This window comes from Hemiscyllium ocellatum, chromosome 43 (genome assembly GCF_020745735.1).
Source record: "Hemiscyllium ocellatum isolate sHemOce1 chromosome 43, sHemOce1.pat.X.cur, whole genome shotgun sequence".
Taxonomy (NCBI): Eukaryota; Metazoa; Chordata; class Chondrichthyes; order Orectolobiformes; family Hemiscylliidae; genus Hemiscyllium; species Hemiscyllium ocellatum.
The window spans coordinates 20352462-20370430 of record NC_083443.1 but is presented as its reverse complement, the minus strand read 5'-3'; the positions used below and the strand labels follow the sequence as shown (position 1 = coordinate 20370430).

Sequence of the window (17969 nt, the reverse complement as noted above, 5' to 3'; positions counted from 1 at the left end):
ATTTGCATGTTACCAGTCCGGTCCCGCCCCTTTCCCGTGGGACCCAACCCCAAGCAGACCACAGTTTTCGCTCCGCCCTCCCAGTCCCGCTCTTCCCCCCATCTCGCCCCTCCCCGCGCTCGTTCCGACTCTGGCAGAGACTCCCTTGTCTTCATCCCGCGCTTGTCACCCCTTCCTCGCGCGACTCTGTTCCACGACTAGCGCGCGGCGTGATTTGAGAAGCAATGGCAACGGACGGGCCTCAACCGGCGAAAAAAATGAAGCTGCAGCACAATTCCCTCAGGTAAATAGGAACGCCCAGCCATGAAAAGAAAGTGCCTGATCTTTCGATTAATGTTTAAACGGTGACTGTTGATGATTTGAATCTGTACTCCCCCCGAACGCGTGTTCAAAGATTTTCTTCATTCATTGTCAGAAAAGAAAGTCGATCAGAAGTCAAGCCTTTCGCATAACGAACACGAAACGTTTGAAATGGGTGTCTGGCCACACCGTGGTTTTGCAGCAATTTTAAGGCAGCAGGTTGCACTTCAAAGTTGTGCTTTAGTCCGATTTGTACACGTAACCTTTTCCTTTTGAAAAAAGCGATCTGCTTTTGTGGTGGTTTAAGTTGTTGCTGAGATTTTTGGTGGATTCTGTTTGTACTTGTGCTCTTTATTGGAAACCTAACCACGTTAGTCAGACTCCTTACTGTTGGACTTCTACTTTGTCTTCCCTTGCTGTGCTCAAGGTCACAAAGCAGTCCAAGCCACCTTTCACGTTGGAAAAAAAATGCTTCATATACTACAAAAGTATACTACAAATGTTTGAAACATTTTTTTTAAAATGTGGTTTCAGTGCACCTTTCATGTGTCCAAATTGCAGCTCATGAAACTCCACACTCACTGAATAGTAATTAATAACTCAGCTCCCCCACCGCCCTGGCTAGTACTAACTATCCTTGGACAAAACAGACTTGGACAGCCTTACAATGCAAGCGCAGTCAAGTGCCTGCGGCTCTTGTCCTCACTGCTTGTTCCACAACTGCGATTATCGCTTGCTCGATCTCAACGTCCGTGTTCTGCTTCACAAAAGTCAATTTTCATCCGGATTTGCGATTTGCCCCACTAGACTATTCCTTTAATTTCGTGAAGACCATGAACTTATTTATTAAACGCATCGCGGTTTGCTGACTTGTGATCTTCTATTCTGTTTGCTTTTGATTTCATTTAGAAACTATGCTTTGTCTATTTCAGCTTCACAGTGTTTAGCATCACAGAATATGAAGGAAAATCATATTTTTAATTTATGGTAACTAACATTTATCATTTCTTATTCATGGGTGGGATGAGTCTGGGGAATTAGCTGGCTCACAAATCTGTGGAGTTTCATCATAAGGCGAGGTAACAATTTGTCACAATGAAGCGATCTACATAATCTTATAGGAAATGCAAATTCTTAACTGTAACTCGGTTTCAGTCTTCCGTCTTTTTTTATTCAATTTGCTCAATGTTAACTAAAATTGACACAGGTTGTCTTTTTAAATCTGATGATTGTAAACATTATTTAATCATAAAGATTTTTTTACATATTTTTTGTTTCCTCATTTTTGTGTTTTTTTCTCCCTTTATTATTTCTTGGGATGTGGGCCTTTCTGGCAAGGCTGTCAATTAATGCCCATCCCTAATTTCCTGTGAACTGAGGCTGTTTGAAAGGGCGGTTAAGAATCAGCAATGCTGTTGAGAGTCAAATATAGGCACTTGTTCAGGGCAGTTGACTTCTACCTCACATGGTGGCAAAGCACGAGCCTAGGCTTCTGGGTTACTTAGAAGGGCTCTTGCCCAAAATGTCGATTCTCCTGCTGCGCTTTTCCGGCAACACGTTTTCACCTCAAAGTTTGGGAGAAGATTTGTAGCTCGGGTGCTCGTTGTTGTGGTTCTGTTCGCTGAGCTGGGAATTTGTGTTGCAGATGTTTTGTCCCCTTCACAGGAGGCTCCCAAGCACTGAGGATGTCACGTAGACAGAGGACGAAACGTCTGCAACACAAATTCCCAGCTCGGCGAACAGAACCACAACACATTTTCAGCTCTGATCTCCAGCATCTGCAGTCCTCATTTTCTCCTAGTGGCAATAATACTCTGCCACCATTCCTCTTCATAAATCTTGTCAAAAGTATTAATGTAGATATGGCACTGAAATTATATAGTCCTCTCATTTGACAATTTCCTGAGTGCTGTGTTCTGTTTGTTTATTCAAGGTGTAAGTGATAGATTAAAGCCCTGGAGGTTGAGTTGTTGTGAAACTTGACATTCTCAGTCTTGTAATAAGAGAGTTGGTACTATGGCTATGAGTTATGAAATGATATGGAAAGCTATCGAGTGTAACCTCATGGTAGCTCAGAAATTGCAGTGAGGGGAATAGACTAAAGTGCTGGAAAAGCACAGCAGTTCAGGCAGCATCCGAGGAGCAGTAAAATCGATGTTTCGGGCAAAAGCCCTTCATCAGAATTATAGGCAGAGAGCCTGAAGGGTGGAGAGTGTGGGGAATAGACTTGTCTGTAGTGTTATGTCAGTGAAGACATTGAAAGACTTAAGACAGTTGATATTTTGCCAAGGTTTTCCTAAATGATTGGGCTACATTGGGTCACGTTTGTACTTGTGCTGTGATTTCTGCTGGTCTAGTGGCGACTAAGGCTTAAAAGCAAAATACTTTGCTGAATGCTGGAATTCTGAAAGATAAGCACAGAAAATGCTGTTTTGAAGAAGGGTCATTATTATAATCTCAAAATATGAACTCTGTTTCTGTGTCCACAGATGTACAGCCAAAGCCCCATTTTTACACAATACAGCAATGCTTAATTGTTAAAAAGATCTTTTTCCAATTTAGTCCACAGCCAAAAAAATACAGAAAATTAAATAGACATGGTCCTTACACTATAATGGAATTTAAACTCAAATCCAAATTTTAGTCCATACTATTAATTTCTTATAATGTGGTTTCCCATTATAACATATGTTGTAAATAGCTGTGTCAATGGGAATACAGTGGATATGCTTACAACAGTACACAGTCAGTATAAAAATGCCTTTTAAAAGAGATGCTCCATTAGCATATTTATTGAATTACATTAAATTTGCCTAGATACGAAAACAAATTTACTTGCCTGTATTTTTTTGCAGTAGTTCAGCATTTGTCCTTGTTACTGCACTGAAATAGACAGCAACTTGACATGTGTCAAGTCATCCAAAAGTTGCTTTCAATGGTTCTACTGTTAGTGGGTGTGTTTTGTGACCGTGGAAATCAATTGAACTGAAAAACTGTTCTACCTTTGTACTCTGTTAAAACCCATTTAAAAACTTAGACTTGGGGGGAAAAAAATGACGTGTTTTGCTAATCAGCCTGTTTAGAGATGGAGTAGGTCAGACTTGAACCACAGCCTCCCAGTGCAGGAGTAGGGACACTACCACTGCACCATAAGAGGTGAATGAAATGGAGGTGGGTTTTGGAAGAGTACTTGCTTCGTAATGACTGCTAAATGTTCTCAACAGCATTGAAAAACTAATGATGTCAACAAATAAACTTTGAGATTGAATTTGGCACTAGATTTAAAGTAGATCAAAGAGAAGGTTTGATATTTAGATTACTTACAGTGTGGAAACTGGCCCTTCAGCTCAACAAGTCCACACCAACCCTCCGAAGATCAACCCACCCAGACCCATTCCCCTACATGTACACCTTCACCTAACACTACGGGCAATTTAGCATGGGCAATTTAGCATGGCCAATTCACCTAACCTACACATCTGTGGACTGTGGGAGGAAACCGGAGCACTCGGAGGAAACCCCCGCAGACATGTGGAGAATGTGCAAACTCCACACGGGCAGGTTTACAGCCAGTTTTCTTCAAAGTCAGCAGCTTTACTTTGCTGACCACAAAATTTGGTTCATAATTGTTAGGTTATATTGTAATTTTGCAAAGGTATTGATGTTAACTGGCATGTGGCAAAATGTTGAAATTAAGGCTGACTCCTTGTAGAAAAATGTCGAGGATTTCCACCCTGTCTCTGTATCAAGCTGTAATTGGCAGTAAATGTTTATAGAAAACTGGATAAAATTGACATAAAGCAAAAAATGCTGGCAATACATTAAAGGCCTCTTTGTCTATAACAGGTTGGGGGCTCTTTGCGGGATTTGTTCTATAGTTCCAATTTGAGGTTAGTGTTGTTGGACTGAAGGCAGTGTCTTTTGTTCTGGGTGTTGAATTCAGTTGATTTAAATAGTGCTTGGGATAGAATGGCTTTTTCAGTAATGAAGAGTTTTCTGAGGGTAGAAGAAGTGATCTTGGTTTTGCAAAAGATGATTAAGGCCAAGCCAGTGGAATTGGCAGACAAGCTGTGGTCGGAAAGGAGATGTAATTACAGCAATAGCTCAGCATTTAAATTTGCTAGAAATGCTATCAGAATCCTTAGAGATGGCTAAAATTCAATTGAAACTGAAGCAGCTTGAGTTAAAGACAAAAGACAAGGAAAAGGCAAGAGAAATGAAATTGAACTGTGATTTAAGAGCAGAGGAAAGAGAACAAGAATAAATTGCTTTTGCAGAAGAAAGAGAGAGAGAGATCGAGAGATCAGATTCCCTACAGTATGGAAACTGTCCCTTCGGCCCAACAAGTCCACACCAACCCACCCAATCTCATTCCCATATGCTATATTTACTCCTGCCTAATGCACCTAATGCAATTTAGCATAGCCAATTCACCTGACCTGCACATCTTTGGATTGTGGGAGGAAACCCATGCAGACACAAGGAGAAAGTGCAAACTCCACACGGTCACCCGAGGCTGGACTTGAATCTGGGTCCCTGGTGCTGTGAGGCAGCAGTGCTAACCACTGGGCCACCATGCTGCTCTGAGGGGAAAGGAAGAAAGAAAAAGAGGGAGTTTGAACTTCAGAGGTTGGCTCTTCGACACGAAAATAAGCTTAAAATGATGGAGATGAAGGCTTGAAGGTAAGCTTGGTGAGGGTGAGCAAACCCGTGGTAGCTGAAGATCTGGTGAGAAACTGTTTAAATATATTTAAGAATTGCCTCAATTTGATGCGGATATGGAAGCTTTTTTCATCTCATTTGAAAAGGTGGCTAAACAATTGCGGTGGTCAATGACCATGTGGGTTTTGTTGATTGAAACAAAACGTGTAGGTAAAGCTAGTGAGGTATTTGCGTCACTATCAAGGAGGTATCTGGGAATATGATGAAGTGAAGAAAGCCATTTTAAGCACATATGAGCCTGTGCCAGAAGTCTACAGACAACGATTTCACTGTAATAGAGTAGGCCACATGAAATGACAGTGTTGTTGGGTTAGGAAAAGCGCTGGGAAGCCCGATGTTGGAAAATAGGATATGCCAGTGAATTTTATTGAAGTGGTAACGGAAAGCCCATTGGAGGCGAGAAAGCTGCAAGTTGCTCAGAGGTTAGTTGAGGAGGAAATGCCAGATAATCTTAAACCGTATACCTGCAAAGGTAAAGTTTACTCTCATAGGCCAGGAGTAGCAGGTAAACATGTTACAATATTAAGAGATGCAGGATCCTCTCAATCTGTGATGTTGAAAGATGAGGAGATGTGTATCTCCTGAAGGACTATTGCCAGAAAAGGTACTCGTAACAGGGATTCAGTGAGACAAGAAGCGTTCAGTTACGTAAAATGAGATTAGAGGGTCCAATAAAGAATCATGGTACGAGTACTGGACAAACTCGCAGCCCCAGGAATACAGTTTGTCCTTGCTAATGATATAGCTGATTCACATGTTGGGGTTTTGCCTATTGTGGTCAAAGCCAGTGGAAACTGAAGTATTGCAAGACTCAGATCCTGGAAGTTTTTCTGACTGTGTGATCACGATGTCACAAAGTCGCCAGTTGAAACAGGAGAAATCAACGAGTACAGATAAAAAAGTTGAAATGGAATTAGCAGGGACCCTGTTTGATGAAATAGTTGATACAAACCAAGAGCAGGTAGATGACACAGCAGACATCTTTAGCTCAGATAAATTAACTGAGTTACAGGAGAAAGATGAAAATTTAAATTAAATGATAACAAAAGGCATACACAGAAAAGGAATCCGAATGTATCCTTGAATGCTATTATCGTAAAAATGATGACTTAACAAGAAAATGGAGACCATCACACATTCAGGCAGAAGTGAAATGGACAGAAGTTCATCAAATCATGTTGTCAGTGGGTTATCAAAAGGAGGTGTTACAAATGGTGCAAGAGTTACCTCTCGGGGGTCATTGATGAGTGAGAAAAACTCAGGCAAAAACTATTTTTTACTCTCCTGGACTGCACAAGGATATAGTTGAATTTTGCCAGATGTGTCAAACATGTCAGGTAATTTGAAAACCACAGGCAGTAATAAAACCCGCACCTTTAATATGTATTTTTGCATTTGAGGACGAGAGTCTTAATTGATTGCATAGGACCCCTATCTAAAACAAAAAGTGGGAATCCATTTTTGTTAGCAATGTATATATCCACTAGATTTCCAGAGGTTGTTCCATTGCGCAATATCATATCTAAAAGTTTTGGAGAGGCATTACTTGAATTTTCACTTGTTATGGGCTACCAACAGTGATACAATCAGATAAAGGGTCAAACTTCGCATCAAAATTATTCAAGGAAGTTATGAATAGCTTAGGAATAAAACAATTTGAATTACTGCATATCCAGAGTCACAGGGAGCGCTAGAAAGGTGGCATCAGACATTAAATAATGTGTCGAGGGCTTATAGTCGAGACTATCCAGATGATTAGGATAAGGGAATTCTGTTTGTACTTTTTGTGATCAGAGATGCATCAAATGACCCAAATTCACTTTATTTGAATTAGTTTTTGGGCATGAAATTAAAGGACTGCTAATATTGACTAAGAAGAAATTGATAAGTCAGAATTCAGAGACCACAAATTTTGACTGTCAAATTTTGGGATTGATTAAATAGAGCTGGGGAGTTGGCTAGACAACATTTAAAAGTATCACAGCATACAATGAAATGAGAAGCAGATAAGAAATCAAAAACTCGCCATTTTGCTATCAGGGCTGAAGTGTTAGTGTTACTTCCAGTGATTGTTGAACCTTTAAAAGCAAAGTTTAATGGATGTTATCAAGTCCGAAAGGGAAGGTGAGGGAGGTCAGCTGCCTGATATGGACTCTAGACAGAGGGAAATCTGAGTGTGTCATCTGAATATGCTCAAAAGTTATTTTGACAGGTAAGGAAAGCCAAAGGAGACTGTTATTGGTTACAGCACAGAGGGAAGAACCAAGTTCAGAGAATTTTGAATTGGATATTGCTCAAATTAATTTGGACAAAGAGGAAGTTGTCAAAAATTGGGATAAAGTATTGAGTTACCTTCCAGAGGAGAATCAAAATGGCCTGAAAGAGTTCTCAGTATCATATGGGGAGATACGTGGAAATAAGCTGGGAAGTACGTACCTAATTATGCATGATGTCGATTTGGAGACACTATTCTGATTAAGCAACATCCTTCTTGGCATAGCCCATGTCACAGGTTCAAAAGGAGATTGAATGCATGCTTCAAGATACAAAATTGTGGATAGGATAAATCGGCAAAGTCTTTTTCCTGGGTGGGGAGTCCAGAATTAGAGGGCATAAGTTTGGGGTGGGAGGGGAAAGATATAAAAGAGACCGACGGCACAGCTTTTTCACACAGAGGGTGGTACATGTATGGAATGAGCTGCCAGAGGAAGTGGTGGAGGGTGGTACAATTGCAACATTTAAGAGGATCTGGATGGATATATGAATAGGAAGGGTTTGGAAAGATATGTGCCGGGTGCTGGCAGGTGGGATTAAATTGGGTTGGGATATCTGGATGGGTTGGACTGAAGGGTCTGTTTCCATGCTGTACATCTCTATGACTCTATGACACAATGCAAGTGAGTTCGTGACTGCTTGATATCCAACGGTTATGTGTGCACTATTGCGAAGTCAGTGCAGTTACAAAGACTGATACATAGTCTTCCAAACATGGAATCGGATATGTTGAAAAGGTGGGACAAGCAACTTGTATTTGTAAGTTAGACCTGCTTCGAGGTTACTGGCAGGAGCCTTTGTCAGAAAGAGTGAAGGCATTTTCGGCACCTTTGGTAATGCTGAATGGACTGTATCAGTTTAAAGTCATGCCATTTGGTATGAAAAATGCACCAGCCAGGTTTCAGAGACTAACCAATAAGGTCATTGCCAGATTACCCAACTGTGTGGTATATATTGATGTCCTGGTGATCGTTAGTCACACATGCAAAGAACATTTGCAACTTCTATCATACTTGTTCAATCGACTTAAGAAGACAGGCTTGGTGATAAACCTGACTAAAAGTGAATTTGGAAAGCTCGTCATCTTCCTGGGCCATGTTATTGAGCATGGACAATTGTCCCCACACAGTGCCAAAACTAAGGTAATTGGGGAGTTCCCCATATCATCGACAAAAAGAGCAGTACTATGATTCCTGGGATTGAGTGGATTTTACTGAAAGTTCATATCAAATTTTAGCAGTGTGGCTGCTCCACTCAGAGTTGCAAAAGGAAGGCAAGACATTTCAGTGGACAGCAGACTGTCAGAAGGCACTTGACAGCCTGAAAGCTGTGTTAACCATTAAGTGTGGCTAATACTGGAGCAAAGTCATTCAAGGCAGCTATTAATGCAAGTGATGTGGATTTTGATGCTGCGCTCTGAGAAGAAGATGACAAGAAGATTGAAAGACCTATCAGGTATTTCTCCAGGAACTTGGAACATTCATCAGAAGAAATATTCAATGGTTGAGCTTGGTGTTGGTATTAGAACTTTTGATGTTTTATGTTACCACTGACATATCTGAGACGGTCATGTACATTGATCATAACCCATTGAAGTTTGTGGAGGAATTTAAGGGCAAAAATATTTAGATGGAGCTTGTTATTATAGTCATTCAATTTGAGAATAGTGCATGTGACAGGATGAGAAAACATGATTGCCGACTCATTGAGCCTTGAATAGGAAACGGAGGTGTTCGGTGGCAGAAATAAAACACACTACCACACTTTTTGTTTCAGTCTATGTTTGTATGATTATTGTCAATGTAGTGTATATGTGTTGGGTAGGGTTCTGACAGTTTGAGGTTGAGGGGTTTTACAATTAAGTCATTTTTGGATATTGATGGTTCATTTTTTTTAAGGGGGGAGGTGTGACGATGCTGTTTCTTTACAAAGTTATGTTATCCCTGTTTTCATTTTCTCCAAGAGAGGTCATAAAAGATAGAGTCCAAAAAATCTAAGTTGAAGGGTTTTAGAGCCAGTTTAATTAGAGCTAACAGATACTGCATCCAGCAAAAGGCTTTCAAGTGTTTTTAAAGAAATACGCTTGCACAATGAAAGGGGAGTGGCCAGTTCTCCAACATTAATTTTCCATGGTTTGGTTTGGATTTTACCAGTAGTCTTGTAAAAGCTGATGGACCCAACGAAGCAGGTTCATGCTGATTTCTCTCTTTTTACGACCCTGTGTTTGATTTTACCTTATGAGCCATGGGGTGTTTGTGGGGATTATTGCAAGTATTTGGAACAGCATCGTGACGTTGGGTGATGTGTTGGGTTTTCCGATAGGTTAAATTGTTCAGTATTCAGTTTCCTTTCATGTTTCATTCAGTAATCTTGCAAATAAATTCTATTTTGTTTAAAACTAAGTGGTTTGACCAACTGCATCCTACCTGGAATATCCGCGTTCGACCTGCTTAAAACAACTAGCAAAGTTAGGGTCTGGCTACTTTCTTGAAATGTTTTGAGGGGGTCTGGCCTGGTCCATAGCCGCCTTCAACTGCCACAGTCCATGTGCTGTAGGTAGGCACAGCATGCTGGAGCTGGTGTTCTTAACAACTACATAACTAAGGAAGTAACGTTCGCCATAGTCTTAGCAGATTGTTGGCCAGCTCTTCCATTAGGTTAAACAATCAGGTGACATGAGAGATTGAGAAGAGTCCTTCTTGATAACCTCAGCTGAGAATTGCAAGGGGATCAAGTTTTGAGATGATGTAGCAAATTAAAGCTTAGAGCAAAGGTCAAAGAGGAAGGTAGTAGAGGTGCAGAATCAATTATCTGAAATACTTGGGACCAGCTGGTTTTTGGAATTCAGCATTTTTCGAACTTGAGAATAAGTGACAATTTGATAGTGAAAGTTTAAAACATCTTAAAAGAGGAGCAGGCTCGGGGAAAATGGGCCTGGAGTCAGAATTGAGGCTGCCAGTGCTGGGCCATGCCCTGACTTTGTACTCTGAGTGACACTCATCGAGTGGGTGTCGACGTGGGTGAATCGTTTGCACGCCAAATAACCTTGTTCACAGAAAAACCTTCAGACTTTGGAGATTTTCAGATTTCAGGATTTCTGATCAAGGGTTGTCGACCTGAACATGGGAAACAGGAGACTGTTACAGGGATGGGAAGTGTAAAGGTTTTACAACAATTAAGATTTTACAACATAAGATAAAACTAAAGACTATATCTGAATTCATGATTTGGAGATGCCGGTGTGGGACTGGGGTGTACAAATTTAAAAATCACCCAGGTTATAGTCCAACAGGTTTAATTGAAAACACACTAGCTTTCGGAGCGAAGCTCCTTCATCAGGTGGTAGTGGAGGGCTCAATCCTAACACAGAATTTATAGCAAAAATTTACAGTGTGATGTAACTGAAATTATACATTGAAACATTGATCTCTGTTAAGCCTTTCATGTGTTAGAATACCTTGATAGTTTCACTTCTTTCATGTGTAAATCACAAAATCTTTTTTTAGCATTCTCGGGTTAGCGATTAACAATGGTGATAGCCTCCTGTGTTCTCTGTCTATGTCATGATGTTTAGATTTGATTCTAATCTAAAAAGTGAGATAACAGAGTTTTACATGAATTCATGCAGTTTATCTGAATTTGTTATTGTAGCATTTGAAACAAATGGATGAATTGAGTGTGCGCATACAGTACAATCTGGTAGCATCTTGGCAGTGACTGACTTGAACCTTTAAGTTTTTTTCAGCCCTGTACCTTGCAAGATTTTGGATTAATCATCAGGTGTCTCACTACTGTGGTTGGCACGGTGGCACAGTTAGCACTGCTGCCTCACAGCGCCTGAGACCCGGGTTCAATTCCCGACTCGGGCGACTGACTGTGTGGAGTTTGCATGTTCTCCCCGTGTCTGCGTGGGTTTCCTCCGGGTGCTCCGGTTTCCTCCCACAGTCCAAAGATGTGCGGGTCAGGTGAATTGGCCATGCAAAATTGCCCGTAGTGTTAGGTAAGGGGTAAATGTAGGGGTATGGTTGGGTTGCGCTTCGGTGGGTCGGTGTGGACTTGTTGGGCCGAAGGGCCTGTTTCCACACTAAGTAATCTAATACTTAGAAGCCTTCAGAAATGAGATAACGAGAGTTCCAGAGGAAATATATTTTTGTTATGGGGAAAGGAAAGGCTGGCAGGTATAGGGAATGACAAAAGAAATTGAGGGTTTAGTTAAGAAAAAGAAGGAAGTATATGTCAGGTATCCTCAGAATAGATTAAGTGAATCCTTAGAAGAGTATAAAGGAAGTAGGAGTATACTTAAGAGGGAAATCAGGAGGGCAAAAAGGGGTCATGAGACAGCTTTGGCAAATAGAGTTAAGGAGAATCCAAAGAGTTTTTACAAATACATGAAGGACAAAAGGGTAACTAGGAAGAGAGAATAGGGCCCCTCAAAGATCAGCAAGGCGGCCTTTGTGTGGAGCTGCAGAAAATGGGGGAGATACTAAACGAACATTTTGCATCAGTATTTACTGTGGAAAAGGATATGGAAGATATAGAAAGAAGCAAAATAGATAGTGACACCTTGCAAAATGTCCATTTTACAGAGGAGGAAGTGCTGGATGTCTTGAAACGCATAAAAGTGGATGAATTCCCAGGACCTGATCAGGTGTACCCTAAAACTTTGTGGGAACTTAGGGAAGTGATTGCTGGGCCTCTTGCTGAAATATTTGTATCATCGATAGTCACAGGTGAGGTGCTGGAAGACTGGAGGTTGGCTAACGTGGTGCCAGTGTTTAAGATAGGCGATGAGGACAAGCCAGGGAACGAAAGGCCAGTGAGCCTGATGTTGATGGTGGACAATTTGTCAGTGGTGAGGCACAGGATGTACGTGTATTTGGAAAGACATGATCTGATTAGGGATGGTCAACATGGCTTTATGCATGGGAAATCATGTCTACAAACTTGACTGAGTTTTTTGAGGAAGTAACAAAGAAGATTGATGAGGGCAGAGCGGTAGATGTGATCTATGTGGACTTCAGTAAGGCGTTTGGCAAGGTTATAGCTCATGGAATACAGGGAGAACTAGCCATTTGGATGCAGAACTGGCTCAAAGGTAGAAGACAGGGTGGTGGTGCAGAGTTTTTTTCAGACTGAAGGCCTGTGACCACAATGATCCGTGCTCGGTCCACTACTTTTCATGTTTTATATAAATGATTTGGATATGACCAAAAGAGGTACAGTTAGTAAGTTTGCAGATGACACCAAACTTGGAGGTGTAGTGGACAGTGAAGAAGGTTACCCTAGATTACAACGGGATCTTGATCAGATGGGCCATTGGGCTGAGAAGTGGCAGATGGAGTTTAATTTAGATAAATGTGAGGTGCTGCATTTTGGGAAAGCAAATCTTAGCAGGACTTGTACACTTAATGGTAAGGTCGTAGGGAGTGTTGCTGAACAAAGAGCCCTTGGAGTGCAGGTTCATAGTTCCTTGGCAGTGGAGTTTCAGGTAGATAGGATAGTGAAGAAGGTATTGGTATGCTTTCCTTTATCGGTCAGAATATTGAGTACAGGAGTTGGGAGGTCATGTTGTGGCTGTACAGAACATTGGTTAGGCCACTGTTGGAATATTGTGTGCATTTCTGTAACTAAATTTCTGATACTCAAAAGATAGGAAAGAAAAAACAATAACTAATATGTAGCTGGGACCCCAGCAACAAGTCCAAACATCCTAAAGTAGAAGCCAATCTTCCTATTGGGAAGATATTGTGAAACTTGAAAGGGTTCAGAAAAGATTTCTAAGGATGTTACCAGGGCTGGAGGATTTGAGCTATGGCGAGAGGTTCAATAGACTGGGGCTGTTTTCCCTGGAGTATTGGAGGCTGAGGGGTGACCTTATAGAGGTTTATTGAATCATCAGGGGCATCAGTAGGATAAATAAACAAAGTCTTGTCCCTGGGGTGGAGGAGTCCAGAACTAGTGGCCATCAGTTTACGGTGAGACGGTAAGGATATAAAAGAGACTGAACGGGCAACTTTTTCACTCAGAGGGTGGTACATGTATGGAATGAGCTGCCAGAGGAAGTGGTAGAGGCTAGTACAATTGCAACATTTAAAAGGTGGCTGGATGGGTATATGAAGAGAAAGGGTTTGGAGGGATATGGGCCACGTACTGGTAGATGGGACTAGATTGGGTATGAATATCTGGTTGGTGTGGACAAGTGGACCGAAGGGTCTGTTTCCGTGCTGTACATCTCTATGACTCTATCACTCTACTTAATGGCTTATTTTTGTTTACCTATGAATTTAGATAAGCTCATGTTTCTTTCCAAACCCGAGTTAGCAACATCCAGAATTTCATGTATACCTACCCTAGTCTTTTGTGAATGACAGGAACAAGAATCCTCAAATCCTTAAAACTTGTAGCAAGTTTTTAACTGACTATCAATACAATCCAGCTCCAGAATTAATTATTACGCACATTTCGAAACCATTTCCCACCCCTTTGATCCAAATCGTAATGTCACAGTTTCAAAATGCATTTATCTCTAACACAGATTGAAAAGAATACACGTGTTTATAAAAAGCGGAGACAAGAACAACTTTGTTCAGAGACATTTCAGATACATGAACCATTCACTAACTTGCAAAGAGGATTGTTTTGTAAAGTACTGCAACAGAGTCTTAAACACACAACAGAATTGTTATTCTTGTCTTTTCCAATAGAATTCTAAACTGCTGTGGAAGTTCCAGTGTAATTCTAACTGAACATTTTCTGTTTCTGTGATGGTATCCCTGGGCTTGTTTCTGGACTCATCATTATTTGGCTTCTACTTTTGGATGTTTGGACTTGTTGGTGGGGTACCAGGTACAAATTAGTTATTGTTTTTTCTTTCCTATCTTTTGAGTATCAGAAATTTTAGTTACAGAACTCTTGGTACCCAATTTAAAGTATCACCTTTTGACGTATCTCAATTCCACTTAACATTACCTTTTAGTTACCTACTCCTATTATAGTTATTCTTCATGTTTAGTCCCTGCTCTAGGGTGTTTCTGATCTCTAAAGCACAACTGTTCAGATCCCCCTATTGATGTGGGCCTACCTATCATTGAATAACTTTGATCTTACTGTCTTGATTTGAAAATACCTTACTGTTCCTTCAGTATCATTGGGTCAAAAACCTGGAATATCCTCACTAAGGGTATTGTGCACCTACCTACAGCACATGGACTGTAGCAGTTGAAGAAGACAATTCACCACCACCTTCTCAAGAGCAGCTAGTGACCGACACTAAATGCTGAGCAGCCAGTGAGAATTGCATTACAAGAGTGAATTTTTAAAAATTAATTGTGGAGGCATTACTACAGGATGTTTTGGATTGGGACTGAAATATTGAGTATAGGTACAAATGGATGGTTGGTTCTATTTGTTTATGATGGGTTTAATAGAATAGAAAAGGACAACCTAAGTTCAGAAAACTAGTTTGTAGGAACAGTTTGGGTAGGGGAGAGAAATGATGAAGGTAAGTCACGTGTAGTGGTGTATAGGCCGCTGAACAGAACCCCACATGTGGGCATGGCAAGTAAAGGAAGAATGGCACAGCAGATTCAAGAGTTAAATGGTTTATTTTGCTTTTACATCTTAAGGGTGTGCAACAGAGTTTCTTGGGTGGGTTATGTCAGCTACTACAATTGAAGGGACATTGATGATATTGGACCCAATTTGGTCAGTCACCAGCAATCTGGCTGCCAGACTCTGAAATCTGTCGAGTCTGACATCTTAGGGCTGCCAGCATTTATTTCTAAAAATTAAATTTTTCATTTGTGCTGGAAACACGAACTAATTTACAAACAGCAACATCATAATGACAAAATGATCTGACTTTTAGGTGATGGTGATTAAGATATTAATAACAATGAGGCTAATATACCTGTTCTGCTGTCCTCAGAAAATGTGCCATGGGATCTTTCCTATCCATCCAAGCAGAAGGGCCTTTGGTTTAGTGGCTCTCCAGAATGGTGACATCTCCTGCTATGATCCATCAGCACTGCACTAGGGAACCTGTATTGATTTTTAAACCAGGGATCTTAAACCAGTGTGTACTGCCATGTGAGCCTTGACTGACAGTTGCAAGTGTAGCAGTTACTTTCCTTCGGTGATTTTCAATTCACTGACCAACTTTTATAAGGTGTGTTATGACAGATGATAAAGAGTGCATTATCAGATGATCAATTAAATACCTTTTCTCTATTAGGTTTTAAATTGAGAGATCTATCAACCAGGTCTCTTAGTTAACACAATTATTTATTATTGTCAAAACTATTCATTCGATGAAGATATAATAATTGGTTAAAATGGTAATATACAAGTATCCACTGTAAAGATGCTTTTTAAGAAACCATTGGGTGCTTCCACGAAACTTGAAATAAGTTTTTAAAGATTATAGAAAATGTATTTAAGGCCTCCAAGCACAGTAAATATAAAGCAACTTGGTAACATGTACTTGAGAGTTCTGCCAGGAGTTTTATATATATCATTGGTTTTAGTTTCCTTAAATTTTGTAACCTTATTGAAATCAGTGGTACAAGCAATATTTCATGGCTAAACAATGTGACCAGAAATGATTGCCAAATGATAATATCATCTTCCTCAGAAAATTCCATACATTGATATTTCAGTTCAGCTTTTCATAGTCATTTGGCTTGGATAGAAGTTAGTGTTTAACTATATTAAGATTGCATTTTTATTGGAAAAGTATTAATTGAAATATACAAATTTCTGAATTAAACCTAATGATGGAGTTACCAATGAAAAACAATCTATATTTGTACTTTGTATAACTTCAGTATTAATCTGGTAAATTAGGAGAAAACAGGCACTGGGCTGTCTTTGTTGGTTCATTCACACTTGTCAGTTTGCCATCCTGTTCCAGCCTTTGTCTCTGAGCGTTTCACTTCAACTCAATATAGTTTTACCTCCTTCATCGTTATTCCTGGTTCGAGAGGAAGAGAGAACAATCGCCCATGTGTACAGAGACATGAGTTCACAATCTTCTCTGGAACAACAGTGTCTTAATGAATTAAATAGTCATAGTACAGGGATGAACATCCAGATAAGGTAACATACATATTGATTGGGTGACTGTTACAGTCAGCAAGTGTCACACTTGCTGTTGTTACACAATGAATGTTCTTAACCTTAACTGGCTTTCCATAATGAAAACGTTTCACCATTTTAAAATGAGACACACCTGGAATGTTGCAGTTTTCGTCTCCCCACCTGAGAGAGAATATACCTGCCATGATGGGAATGCAGCAGAGGTTCACTTGGCTGGTAGGAGGGGTGGCAGGTCTGTCCTATAAGGAATGATTGGGTTCACTGGCTTCCAGTCAGTGGAATACAGAAGAACAACAGCACATCTGGTTGAAATGTATAAGATTCTAACAGTGCTGGACAGACGAGATGCAGGAAGGGTGTTTTCCTTAGTTCAGGGAGTCAAGAACCAGGGAACACAGCCTCAAATCAGAGAGTAGGCTGTTCAGGACAGGTGAAAAAAAGTTTCTTCACTCGAAAGGTAGTGAAACTCAAAGTTTGAGAAGATTTGTAGCTCGGGTGCTCGTTGTGGTTCTGTTTGCCAAGCTGGGAATTTGTGGTGGAGACGTTTCATCCCCTGTCTACGTGACATCCTCAGTGCTTGGGAGCCTCCTGTGAAGCGCTTCTGTGATCTTTCCTCCGGCTTTTATAGTAGTTTGTCTCTGCCGCTTCCGGTTGTCAGTTCCAGCTGTCCGCTGCAGTGGCCGGTATATTGGGTCCAGGTCGGTGTGTTTGTTAATAGAATCTGTGGATGAGTGCCATGCTTCTAGGAATTCCCTGGCTGTTCTCTGTTTGGCTTATCCTATAATAGTAGTGTTATCCCAGTCAAACTCATGTTGCTTGTCATCCACGTGTATGGCTACTAAGGATAGCTGGTCGTGTCGTTTCGTGACTAGTTGGTGTTCATGGATATGGATCATTACCTGTCTTCCTGTTTGTCCTATGTAGTGTTTTGTGCAGTCCTTGCATGGGATTTTATACACTACGTTGGTTTTGTTCATGCTGGGTATCGGGTCCTTTGTCCTGGTGAGTTGTTGTCTGAGAGTGGCTGTTGGTTTGTGTGCTGTTACGAGTCCTAGTGGTCGTAGTAGTCTGGCTGTCCGTTCAGAAATGTTCTTGATGTATGGTAACGTGGCTAGTCCTTTGGATTGTGGCATATCCGAATTCCGTTGTCTTTCCCTTAGGCATCTGTTGATGAAATTGCGGGGGTATCTGTTTTTGGCGAATACATTGTAGAGGTGTTCTTCCTTTTTTTGCAGTTCTGGTGTGCTGCAGTGTATTGTGGCCCTTTTGAACAATGTCTTGATGCAACTTCTTTTGTGTGTGTTGGGGTGGTTGCTTGCGTAGTTCAGGACTTGGTCTGTGTGTGTGGCTTTCCTATATACCTTTGTGGTGAATTCTCCATTCGATGTTCTCTGTACCATCGCGTCTAGGAATGGGAATTGGTTGTCCTTTTCTTCCTTTCTAGTGAATCTGATTCCTGTGAGTGTAGCATTGATGATCTGGTGTGTGTTTTCTATTTCTGTGTTTTTAATGATTACAAAGGTATAATCTACATATCTGACCCAGAGTGTGGGTTGAATTTGCGGTAAGACTGTTTG

At 40.8% G+C, this 17969-nt stretch overlaps 1 protein-coding gene across 2 annotated transcripts in view; it reads left to right on the top strand.

Moving 5' to 3' along the window:
• Nucleotides 1–4: 4 nt before the first annotated feature.
• Nucleotides 5–17969, top strand: part of adka (adenosine kinase a) — a 275680-nt gene continuing 257715 nt past the window's right edge. Inside the window, exon 1 of one of the 2 annotated variants that reach the window (XM_060854345.1) lies at nt 5–283. In XM_060854345.1, coding sequence (XP_060710328.1) covers nt 225–283 — 59 coding nt within the window. In that variant the 5' untranslated portion in view covers nt 5–224. The remainder of the gene's footprint in view (nt 284–17969) is intronic. The other variant, XM_060854346.1, reaches the window with a different exon arrangement.